This window comes from Pagrus pagrus (genome assembly GCF_965226575.1).
Source record: "Pagrus pagrus genome assembly, chromosome: 20".
Taxonomy (NCBI): Eukaryota; Metazoa; Chordata; class Actinopteri; order Spariformes; family Sparidae; genus Pagrus; species Pagrus pagrus.
The window spans coordinates 14,285,395-14,298,250 of NC_140207.1; the positions used below are offsets into that span (position 1 = coordinate 14,285,395).

Genomic DNA, 12,856 nt, shown 5'->3' on the forward strand with positions numbered 1-12,856 from the left:
TTCAAAATAAAATTCCCTTATAAAAAAAATACATTTAATCGTGTGCGTGTAGTATTTTTTGTGTACTTTTAGTTTAATAAACATCAAATGTAAAGTCATGTAGGTTTCATTTTTTAACGCATTTTTTCGTGATACGTTGAAAGAGCTACACCTAAAATTTGCCCAAGAAGTTTGTAGTAACAGGAACATTAGTGAGAAATATTACATGTATTTTATTGAGTTTATAACGAGTGTATATATGGTAATGACTACCCTTTATTCAAATGAATAACGTTAATTAATTCCTAAATATATATTTATATATTTTCAGACCTCCTCCAGTCTCATTTTGCTCAAGTGACGTCACACGTCGACACTCCCTTTCCCCCTTTTCCTTTTAGAGGGAGAAAGATGGCGCCTACACACGTACTGAGATGCTGTCAACGGGGTCTAGCATGGATACCTGTGATTTTTATCGCCCTGGTCGTCTGCTGGTCGTATTACGCTTATGTGGTGGAGCTTTGTATATGTAAGTAGCCGTCCTGCGGCAGCCTCGTCGCCTCTTTTAAAGCCTTTTTTCCCCCCGCTGCTTGTTTCCATTGAGCTGTCCACAAACACACAGCTGCTGCTGCTGCTGCTGCCGCCGCCGCTGCCGTTGCTGGCCAGCAGGAAGTAAATGGACTGCAGCTCAACAATGGTGTTGGCAAGCCCGTCCAAATCTAGATACAGCTAATTATACGTTAGCTGCCATCGCTTCGGGTTGTCGTGTGTGATGGTAAATTTGTTTGGGGCGAGGGAAAACTTTCACCGGTGGTGTTAATACCGCTGCCCGTGTGTGTTGTTTTTCTGTCGCGGATGGAGAATAGAGGAAAAAAAAGGGCTAAGTAAACGGTATTTGGCTGGCTGTCCACATCAACACTTCCCCTCTAACTAGACCATTGGTGATTAGCCTGGCACGGGTAAAGCGTTGATTTGGCTCGGATACTTCTCTGAAAAAATGACAGAAAATGTGATATTACAGCTAAACTGAGGGGCACAATGAATTTGTAAAGTCTGGACGGTGTGTGGCTTGAGTTCCTGAAGTTTTTCACACAAGATTTAGTGTCAGGGTTTGAATTGAAAATACAAAATGTGCCCCTCCTATATACACACACACATACAGTTGGTGTCTGGGGATCCCATCCAAGAATACTAGATTAGTGTTTCCCAATCCTTTTTTTTTTTTTTTTGTTTGGCTTGTGCTTCCTTAAAGGGACATTATGTCATACTGGAGAGGGGAAACACAAGTTTAATATTTACAATATTACACTCAAAAAATATTTATTTTGTTTCCATAACTGATTCTCAGAGGAAAATAAGGTCCCAAGAAAACTGTTTGAAGCTAGAAAGGTGGCAGGGTCCGCCACATATAAACAAAGTAAAACAGTAAGAAATTGTGTTGTCCTTTTTAAGGTCAGTTTGTTTATTTCAGTTTATTCAGTCACAAAATCGCAGAGACCTTGTTGATTTAGTGTGTGTAGGCATCTCTTCTGATTAAAATGCCTTCCTCAAAACTACATAGTGCACCTTTTAAAATAAGACTACCTGCCTGTGATCCCAGTGTTACAGATTATATGTAGTGTAGTTTACTCAGGAGTCATGAGCAGTGATCTTCTCCTCCTTGGATTGTTTGATCTGAAGGTTTTTTCTGTGCCTGAAGAGGTGAAAGCAGTCACTGTTTAACAAGGAAAAACAATAATTCCCATTTGTCATAGCACTTTATGAGCTTTGTCCCTCCCGCATGGGCTCAAAAGTCGAGACTGAAAGTTCATTCCACGAACCAGGAAACAGCTGATGAGGAAACAGTCTCCTAGCAAGGATGACAAGAAATTATTAAAGTGCTTGGATGAAGGGGAAATTGCAATTGGGCAAACTCTGTCTGCAGAGGATGAATGTGTCACATGACTGAAAGCCACTGAATTGGATCATGTGATTAGATTGTTTTGTCAGCTAGAGAAAAGTTGTTAAACACCAGCATGATTTTGTGACAAAGATTTGTTTCATCTTATTCGTATCCCTTATAGCAATTTGTGACTTGTGAATTTATCTTAAGACCCCATAGATAAAGCTTTTTTAATCCAAATGTTAAGCGCACTGTCAGATCTAACTTTAATCAGTCACTGTATATAACTGTTTGGATGGCATTTTCTTTCTTATCTAACATTTTTGTTGTCTGTTTGTTTTTTCTCTTCCAGTCACCATCCCAAGTATAGGAGAGAAGAGTAAGTGTCTTGAGGAATCAAAGGAGTGTTTACCTAATACATTTTGTGAATGGAAGTTAACAGAACTGAGCCAGTTTGCTAATTATCAGGATAATCTCTCTAAGGTCTGGTGAAATATGCTCTGCACACTTGGCTAAAAAAAAAAAAAAAAAAGGCTGGCACAGAAAACATCCGTTCTCAAAGTGCTGAGGTCGGCACAGAAGCTCCTCATTCAGCAGTAGCTTTCCTCTCTCATTAATTTAGTATGTAGATGTACAGTGTTTCTCTATATTCTAAGTGACAGCAGCAGTTCCTTTTGTATAAACTTTCTTATGGTGCTGGTCTTCAGTGTAAGCTGTTGGTCCTGACGCTGTGCTTAATGTTTCCCTCCAGTCGTCTACCTGATCTTCTTCCACCTCTCTTTCATCATGTTTGTATGGTCTTACTGGAAGACCATCTTCACCAAGCCTGCCAACCCCTCCAAAGAGGTACCCGGTTCTCCAAAACAAGCCCGCTCTGCCTGCACCCTCCATGTTACCATAAAGTCAACTTGATGATTGCTTAAACATCTTTTTTTTTTTTTCTTTTACTCCAGTTTTGCCTGCCCAAGGCTGAGAAGGAGCGCTATGAGAAGGAAGAGAGGCCAGAGTCCCAGCAAGAGATCCTATGGCGGGCTGCCACCAGTCTGCCTCTATACACCCGCACAGGAGCTGGAGGTACACCTTGTGTGTGTGTGAGTGTAAAAAATGAATTTGTCTCTGTGTTGGAGCTGTCCAATAACAAGATGCCTGTTGTGTTGACACGATGCAGCAATTCGTTACTGTGACCGCTGTCAAGTTATCAAGCCAGACCGGTGTCACCACTGCTCCGCGTGCGACATGTAAGAGATCTTTATTTATTACAGACAAACTGTGATATTATTTTGTTTCCCACACTTTCAAATTATATCAATCTTTTCTAATGTTTTTTTTATAATCTGTCCACTATTTTCTTTTCCTATTCTCTTGCCCTATGTGGCAGGTGTGTGCTGAAGATGGACCACCATTGTCCCTGGTATGTATGACCAAAGAGATATACTGTACATAAGACACCTGAATGGTTCGTGCATATTTGGTTCATCAAATCCTTTAGTTGTCTCAGAATTTGGAACCTGGACCCAATTTTTTCCCCCATTCCCCCAACAAGTTTTGAAACTGGTCCAGCATGAATGAATGACTTGTTCGAACGGTGGAAAGACAATCAATTTTTTTAATGAAGTGTGTTTTATGAGGATAAAATCACTGTTTCTGCAAAGGGCGTCTGGTGGCTTTGGTGAGCGGCTGTTTCTGCTAAAACAAAAATCATATTATTTAACAAAGAAGTCCATCTCTGTGGGGATCCTTTCCATAACACTGTCAGACACTTGGAATCACAATCCAAGCCTGTCAATGGTAAAAACACTTTAAGTGAACACGCATGATTGCCTAGAGGGGTTACATTGCAGTCCATTTCATAGCAGGGGGATGCAGCGTTCTCTCTCAATACTGGAACAATTAAAAACAATTGTCTCTGTTAGTCACTCGGACACAAAAGCTGGTTGAAAAATATCAGTTACACTTTCAGATGGCAAAACATACAGTGTTTATCATTGTCTCAAGCGCGCTAATGAGCATAAGGAAATAAATCATAAGTCAGCAGTTCCTCACACCATAAAAGTACAACACAAACAACCAAGACTAAACTGATTTCTGACTATTTTAATTTTTTCTTACCGGCTTTTAAGACCATTAGTTATAATAGTAATGACAGTGTTTCATCTTCAAGCATGACATTGCTGAAACTGTTCACAAACAACTTCTACATGGGTTTTGTTCTCACGCCCTGTAACCATGAGAGGAAGGCTCAATCCCAATGTCTCCTGATGGCCTCACAAGGTCACAGACTTGCCTGACGTCACCTGCTAAGTGCTTGACTGCGAGAGGCTGTTAGGGCCCTAAATGGTATAAATGGGAATGTGAAAGCACTTTGCGAAATATTACATTACCTGGTGGGTTTTTGACTTTTTAAAATAAAAAAAGGCATAAATAAAAAGTGAAAACAGGAGAACACATGTACACAGTTACAAACATTTAATCAGAGGTTTCAGGGGGGAAAGTCCCATAATTTTTCAGTAGTGTATTCATTTTAGTCGTTTAACAAACTTAGTGATTTAAGTAGTAGAATAGGAGAAAAGGTGAGATCTAAGGTTGTGACCTTCCCCTTACCTTCCCCTGGTATCCATGTCTTTAACATCACAACGCTATGAAATGGGAAACTGGGTAATTCACAGACTTACAGGCATTAAGGGCTCAAAAATGCTGTGAGCGAGCCCTCAAATTTTGACAGCGGTACAGCCCTAAACCCTCACAGACTTACCGGGAACACGCCTCAAGGTCTTTGAGTTTTGTGAGTGTGGACATTGGGATTGGGCCAACCACACCCTATTAAAGTTCACGTTGATAAGTTTTCTAATCAGAGGAAGTGATGTCAAACCTGACCTTTACGTGTTTCTTCGTCTCCAGGGTGAACAACTGTGTGGGATTCTCCAACTACAAGTTTTTCATCCTTTTCCTGGCCTACTCGCTGGTGTACTGTTTGTTCATTGCAGCCACCGTACTGCAGTATTTCATAAAGTTCTGGACAGTGAGTATGCCGCATGTAGAGAACGTATCTGGATCTCGATGAGCATCCTCTGATTTGGTTGTGCATGGTGCTGACCTCTCCTGTGCTGAGCTGTGCTGCTCCTCTGTTTTCTCTGTCCTCTCTCACCCTTCACCCTACGACCTCCCCTCTCTGTGTCCCCCCTCTGTTATCCCCGGTTCTCGCACACTGGGTCATTGTTCTCTGATCTCTCCCTTTTCTTTCCCCCCTCTCCACTATCGGAACCATCAGTCACACCACTCATGCGCTCGCAAAACACCTCCTCCTCTTTTTTTTTTTCTGTTCCTTAGCTGTTCGATTTCCTCTCATCGCTCCCTCTTTCATCCCTTTGTTCGCTTCATTCTGGGCACACTTTGTACATTCACCCACTCTCTTTCTCTCATTTTTTCCCCCCCTTTCACCCAACTTGGCCTTTACTTGTGTTTGCCTGCTGATCTCTAAGTGCTTCCTCCCCTCCCACCTGTTCTCTCCTGGTGTTGCTAACCAGTCTCGTTTCTGTTTGTACTAAAGCTTTGCCGGAGGAAATCGGCAGAGAACTGCCCAAAGGTAACCCAGCTGTCCTCCAAAGCCTTTAGTGTTGAACCGCCTCACCATCGTTGCCTTGGTTTTTCTCGTTACGTGCGTGACGTGCAGTGACGTGGTTCACATAACACTCGTCTTATTTCTCTATCACTCTGCCTTTCTTTCTTTTTTTTTTCTTTCTCTCTTATTTCTCTGTCCTTCCATAAATATCCTCAAAGTGGATTTGTCATTGATTTGCTCTCTCGCTTGTTCTCCTCCTCCTCTGTCACGTCGCCCAGAACGAGCTGCCGGACACTCACGCCAAATTCCACGTCTTGTTCCTTTTCTTTGTGGCGGCCATGTTCTGCATCAGCATCCTGTCCCTCTTCAGCTACCACCTGTGGCTTGTAGGGAAGAACAGGTCCACTATAGGTAACAAACACTCATTCAACAGGTGTTTTTATGATATTTAACCTGTGTTCAAAAACACATCTCTGTATGTTTTTACCTGGGATGAGAATTGAATTGAGAATTGACTCTGATTCTACCCAGTTACTTTTAAAAGTACAGGATTGCGAGGCTTACAGACTGAAGATTGTAGAAACAGAAACCCTTTTGATTGAATGCCTGCTTTTGATAATGCATTAAACATCAATGGTAAAAACTAGGGTTTTAAAGAAGAGTACATTGTACTTTTACTTAAGTATTTTTTATACCATTAGTTTTACTTGTGATTGGATGATATTTCATGTTATGTTACTGTACTCGTACTTCAGTACAGATTTTCAGTCCTCTTTCCACCACTGGATTTCATTTATTAATATCTTTGGCTTGTGGACAAAACCACCTTTAGCTTTGGGAAACACTGATCGACATTTTTCACCATTTTCTAGACCAAAGAACTAATTGATTAATCAAGAAAATGATCAACAGATGAATAGATAATGAAACTAAGTGTAAGTTACAACACTACTTCATTCCAATCCCTGGTATTTATCCAGCACTAACTAATTTTTAATTCAACACATTTTTAGGGTGTCTTCAAGTATCTTAGATGTAGGTACTGTTCAAGAAAATTAATTTCCAGATGTGAAAATTACACTACGTGTGTATTTCTCTTCCTCCCTCTCTGCAGAGGCGTTTAGAGCCCCAGTCTTTAGGACGGGCTCTGATAAGAACGGCTTCTCTCTGGGTTTCCGGAAGAACATCGCTCAGGTCTTTGGTGACCAGAAGAAGTACTGGCTGCTGCCCGTATTCACCAGGTAAAGGAGACAAATGTAGAATTGAACATAGAAGACAGAGACAGATTCTCTTGGAGTGCTGTTACTAACACTGGCCTCAAGCTAAATAATGACGTTTGTGCCTTGTTAAGTTGAATGTACAGCACAGCTAAAGGAAAACGAATCTAAAAATTCCAACCCTGCTGCAGTTTGTTGCCCTGCAGGCTGACTGCACCTAATCCTGAGTTTCTTCCTTGTTTACTACAGTCAAGGAGACGGTCTGACGTTCCCAACACGGCTGGTCAACGCTGATGTAGAGCAGGCCACAGTGACCCTGCAACCAGAGCCCAATAAAAGGTGATAAATCGCATGCCGATAAAAGATATGTTATTTGACGTGAGGCTCTGAAAAGGATTTATGTTTTGTGAAGGTGCTATGGATGTGCATGCACCATTCATTTAGCTTCTTTTTATGTGATGGGTACGTTTCCAGTGCTGCTGATGTCCCTGTGAGTCCCCTCAGCGAGTCCCAGAACCGCCTCCTGAGCAACGACCAGCACGCCAACAACACCGGAGACCATCTGGCTAACAACGCCCTCAAGTCAGGTGAGCTGTACCAGGGATGATAATATTTCAGACAGAATTTACATTAACAACCCACTGTCTGGTGTCTCGTCACCTCATCACCCTTTCTCCTTGCTTCACAGCTGAAAGTGACACCATCACGATTTCCGTGGAGAGCGAGTCCTAACCAGGTGAATAAGTGTAAACTACTTGAGTCAGTCTGTATGTTTTTTGGGTTTCTGCAGGTCCTTTTTAAAAAGTAAAAGTCTCTTGCATACAGTTTTGACAGGTCTTCACAATGATTGGATTACGACATAAAGTATGAAGTATTGCTTGTAAATTGTTTTTGGAAACATTTGTATCACATTTGATTTGTATCAAATGCGCCTTACAAAACTACAAAATGAAACCAACAAGGACACACTGACCACAATTGCAGTTAACCACTAATGCAATTGCATTTGGAGCTAGTGTGTTGTCATGTGGTGAATTGGCTAACATGGCATTTCCTCTCATCCAAAAATAGCTGCTTCTAGATGTAATGACTTAGAAGAGAATATTTTCTGTTAACTTTACTTTCATTTAATGTGGGTACATACAAATTCAATGAGATCTGGCCCAAGAACAGCGCATTTTGTGCTCGGTTGAGACCTGATGAAACTGCATGAAAATGCTTAAATTAGGAACTTTGGGTGTGACGGCATTTGAGTCACATCGGAAATCAGAATAATGTGAAACTGACACCACAAGCCACCAGCAAATGTCTGCCATCCCCCAGTATTGTTACACACACACACACACACACACACACATCACATTTGCATACACACGGTTCTATGTAGTCATATTCAGTTTCATATTCATGATGAATGTGAGTATGTTTATTCACTTTGCTAGTAATTCTGCGACTCCAATTTTCTCTTGTATCATTTGTCCTTTTTTTTTGCCAGCATTAATGTCGATCGAGCTGCAACTAACGATTATTTTCATTACCAGTTAAGTTGCTGATTATTTCCACCATTAATTGTCTATAAAATGTCAAAAAAGTTGTGAAAAATGCTCATCACAGTTTCAAAGAGTAACAGCAGCGACGAAGGCCGACTCTTATGTTGCCTCACGTCACCTGTATCTCTACCAACAAGCTGCACTTGAACACACCGCAAAGACTACAGCTGACAGCAAACTAGCTGATACGTTCTGTGCCTGTGTGAGAGGAAATACTTTTCCATACCACCAGGTGGCAGTAGCCTGTAATACATTCATGGTCTGAAAACTATACAAACTGATGTTATGATAAAGCAGCATTTTGTGACACCACTCTTACTAATGGTAAGAGTGGCAAGGTCCAACTCGTGCCAACACCTGAAACCTGCAGAAACCCTGTGTTTGCATACACCGTACCCAGTGTAGTTTTTGTGTGCAGATGTCCAATTTTTTATATGGAAATTTCCCATTTCATAATTAAATAAATATTGAGTGGAACAGTAATGTAGCTAATCATCTTTTGTTTTGTCTCTTTGCCCTAGGAGAAACTCCTCAGTCATCTAATACGAAGCCTTAAGCAACGCAACAGTCTCCCAGCGCAACCTCATCCCCATCGACCTGTTCAGAGTAAATATGGAAATGCATTTCCTTTGCCCATCGCAGCACCGTAATGCATCTATGGCATTGGCATTTTTATCGCATGCAGTGCAGTTCTCACATCAACCCCCACAGGACATGTGACACAAACTGGGTCCCTCACACACACATTCTCATGCTAACAGTCACACATTCAACTCTATACATATTTCCTTGTTGTTGTTTTTTTTTCTCTCAACCGGAGCATTTATTGATGATCAGAATCCTGGAGGGAATGTGAGCTACTTTTTTATGTTTTAATGATAAATCCTTTTTGTGCCAAAAGCGTCCTGGTCGCACCAGGACTCAGTTTTGTTGGCACAAAGCTGCAGTGAAGAGTGGGAGACGAGCTGGAGCAGTGTGTTTTTGTTCTGAACATTTCTCCCTTGTGTTTTAAGAAAGGCAGTACATCGCGGAGATGGATCAGTTTACCTGCGTGACTTTTTTTTTTTTTTTTTGAACTCATAACGGTTGGAGCGCATCTGTGGTCCGCACCTTTTCAGATGGATGTTTCCCACCAAGACCCGGACTATCTTACAGAGGACTCTCACTGCACGGTTCAGTGGACTGGGCCAGTGCATCACAGGGAAGACTGTAGCTGGGTTTTGGATGGCGTGTTTTGGATATCAGAGCACAAGATGGCACATTTGCACTTTGTAGATTATCAATGTCCATCAAACAGCGTGCTGCTTCTTTTTATCATGTCCAAAAGAACATCCTGGGTTTAACGGATGTTGGATGATCGTGTGATTTATGGCGTATTGTTTGTGCGTGCGTGTGAATGTGTTTAACAGTTGAAGTGGCAGTCTTTTTTTCTTCTTATTTTTTTTTTAACGAACTAACAGAAATCTGCTTTATGTGTTTTTGTGGCCAACGTGTGTTAAAACGTGCTGCTTCTAAATGGACAGTTTGACCTGGGAGATGTATTTCACACAGTGCAATGTGCAGCGTCCGTCTCTACCTGCTCTCTCAGCGTCAGCTAATTGCGTCATACGCCGATCAGTGATTCCCACAATGTCTGCATCATGTTTTTTCTACAGCTTCAACCTTTACCGAGACACCAACACTCATTGCCAAATAAGGGCTGACCTGTCAGGAGCTCTGACCTCTGAACCTGAAGTGTTTACAACATCCTAGCTTTATCTTCACTGGCCAATGTCATCATGACCAAATTCTCTTCACCAGTCGCTGTGGCGATATATTTATTTTTCACAAGGTTCGTCTGTCCCTCCTGCCTGTCGTGGGCCATGATGTCCCTGCAATACCAGTGCTCACCAGCAGGTGGCGACAGTGCTCCTGTTACCTGAACTTGATCGACATGTGGCTCAGGGCTCAATTCACTTTCAGGTGCAGCTTTCTGCAGAATTAAATCTTTTCATAATGTGTGATGAATATGCATTCTCGTCCTGTACTAACATCCATGTTTAATTTGAGATGAAAGTGAATTGAACCCGTCTGATCTACTCTACAGCTTCTGCTCACCTTGTCTACTCAGTATGTATTGTGGGAGTCAGCTCAGTGTTGTGACCTCCAACTGTTAAAGGATCCTCGGCTTTTGTAAGACTTAACAGTGGCGTGTCTTGTATAGGGCTGCAGCTAATGATTATAGTCATTATTGGTCAATCTTCCAATTCGTTTCACGATTATTTGATTAATTGTTTAAGCTATAAAATGTAAAAAAAAAACAAACAAACGAAAAACCACTATTTCCCGGAGCCCAAAGTGACATCTTCAAATTGCTTCTTTTGTCAAACCAACAGTCAAAAACCCAAAGACTCGTCATTTTCCATCATAAGGATCAAAGAAAAGCAGCAAATCCTTACACTTCAGAAGCTTGAACCGGGAAATGTTTGACATTTTTGCTTAAAAAATGGCTCAAACAATTAATTGATTACGGAAATAGTTGGAAATTGTTTTGCGGTCGTTGCAGCTCTCGTCTTGTATCAGTATTGAACATCTGTGATGGTAAAGGAAGAGAAATTAGATTTGAATTACTCATGCACATCTCAACATGTGAATATCTGTTAATGAATGGACTATTCTGTGAGCATAACCAAATAACAATCGTTCAGGAATGAGTTACATCCTTTTTCCGAGGAATTTTGTTATTTATATGCAACTTTCTGATTCACATTGGAGGGAGAGCCAGCGATTTCAGGATGTCTGTCATTGCTCTACCAGACTCGGTAATGTCCAAGTTTACAGCTGTTTCTATCGTGTAGAGTGAGTTTGTGGTGTCGTTTGGTGCATTTCTCGGTAATCATTGTCTCACTTAGTACTGAATGTACCACAGATGGAACAGCGACGTGATGGAGGAAATAAACAGCCCGTTCTTTGGACTTTATGGTTAAGTTTTAAACTTCCAATCATGTTTGACCTTTTGAGCCCAAAATTTATTTATAATTACTCTTTACAAACAGGTGATTGAAGGATATTGTATGGATTATGCTCACTGTGGCCAAGTATCAGAATCACACTGTGGCTTCATCTCAACTGAGCAAATGAAATTGCTGTCAGAAATCACGATCCAAGCCAAGGTTGTGGTCTGATCATGAGTAGATCTTTTCTAAAACTTCACACAGTTAAAGAAAAAGACAAAAAAAGAAAAAAAATCGATGTATCTGTGAGGAGCCTGGCTTGTTAAATTTGTCACCTATTGCCACCGATTCTGAAACATTGGACCTGTCGTCTTGTTGTTTTACAAAATGCCTATATTCTCTCTCTGGGCTGTTTGGCCTCGAAACTAAAGTGCGCGTGTGTATTTTGTAATGCTTACTTGAGTGTTCTTTTGTAATATTGTCGTCTTGGGAGAAATGCTTCTGTGCAGCCATGAGATTTTTACATGTGTGTGTACATACATAACGTCTGACTAATGCTCAAAAGCATGGCGCCTAACTTCTGTAAAAATGTGTTTACCGTGATAACGGGGATAATGGCGTTAAAACAGACAGTGGGGTTTTTCAACTATTGCTAGGTGCGTCATGTTTTAAATTAGCTTTACTCTGGTTTGTCTTATAAATGAAGCCATAAAAACTCCTGTGAAAACGGAGAAAGGATCTAAAAAAAATTCAGTCTGATTTCAGTTATTATTTTTTTAAGACTGACAAAAACATTTTACATCTGTATTCATATTGCAGATGTAGCCTATCATAACTTGCTTATTGCTACATTTTGGTTTCTTTTTGTTACTATGTCCTATTTTACAATGTGTGTAAATATATATTGATAATGTATGAAAAAGACTACATATATATTTTTCTTGTCTGATTAATTTTACTGTTCCTATTTTGTGAATGAAGTACATGCCTCCACACAATTAACGTGAAAATAACAATAAATGTTTTTTTAAACCTCCAGTCTAACATTGCCCTCATCAGTTTTTATGATTAAAGGTACAAACTTAAAGGGGCACTCCACCCATTTAGCACTAATACTTTAACTCACAATGGGCAATAAAAAGGATCAAAATTCAACAGAGCAATAGTTTAATGCAACCGACAACCATATGTAGTAAATGTAGCCTGGCGCTGCCTCAAGTACAGATAAGGAATGGGCTATGTAGGTCTGTCTGCTCAGCTCATTTCTTTGTAACTCCACACCCTCAAATTGACTGATTTGAGGGTGACTGACTAACAGTGGCATGTCATGTATCTCAACATGTGAATATCTGTTAAAGAACGGTCTATTCTGTAAGCATAACCAAATAACAATCGTTCAGGAATTTTCATTTTGTTATTTATATGCAACTTTCCGATTCACGTTGGAGGGAGAGCCAGCGATTTCAGGATGTCTGTCATTGCTCTACCAGACTCGGTAATGTCCAAGTTTACAGCTGTTTCTATCATGTAGAGTGAGTTTGTGGTGTTGTTTGATGCAATTCTCGGTAATCATTGTCTCACTTAGTACTGACACAGCCCGCTCTTTGGACTTTATGGTTAAGTTTTAAATTCACATCAATGTCATAACATGAAAACTTTTGTTCCTTCACATTCTGTGGTTTTCATTTCTTTTAATGTTTACAGCTGCAATTCTTACATAACAGACTTTGATGTGT

The 12,856-nt window shown here is 40.6% G+C and overlaps 1 protein-coding gene across 2 annotated transcripts; it reads left to right on the forward strand.

The window, feature by feature from the left end:
- Positions 1 to 381: 381 nt before the first annotated feature.
- zdhhc20b (zDHHC palmitoyltransferase 20b) lies at positions 382 to 12,158 on the forward strand. Of its 2 annotated transcripts, XM_084340362.1 has the most exons (14): positions 382 to 508; positions 2,214 to 2,240; positions 2,613 to 2,707; positions 2,815 to 2,935; positions 3,030 to 3,099; positions 3,240 to 3,272; positions 4,760 to 4,880; positions 5,409 to 5,444; positions 5,699 to 5,831; positions 6,535 to 6,661; positions 6,887 to 6,976; positions 7,112 to 7,224; positions 7,326 to 7,373; positions 8,709 to 12,158. In XM_084340362.1, exons 1-13 carry the CDS (start codon positions 391 to 393, stop codon positions 7,367 to 7,369), a joined length of 1,128 nt encoding a protein of 375 aa, XP_084196488.1. In that variant the 5' UTR covers positions 382 to 390; the 3' UTR covers positions 7,370 to 7,373; positions 8,709 to 12,158. The 2 variants fall into 2 exon arrangements, with proteins under 2 accessions (XP_084196488.1, XP_084196489.1); XM_084340363.1 differs by lacking the exon at positions 5,409 to 5,444.
- The last annotated feature ends 698 nt before the right edge of the window (positions 12,159 to 12,856 follow it).

Coding starts and splice junctions, on each gene's coding strand:
- zdhhc20b (XM_084340362.1), top strand. CDS start 391: ATGGCGCCTACACACGTACTGAGATGCTGTCAACGGGGTCTAGCATGG. Junction 3,273..4,759: donor ATGGACCACCATTGTCCCTG/GTATGTATGACC, acceptor CTTCGTCTCCAG/GGTGAACAACTGTGTGGGAT. Junction 6,977..7,111: donor CAACCAGAGCCCAATAAAAG/GTGATAAATCGC, acceptor GTACGTTTCCAG/TGCTGCTGATGTCCCTGTGA.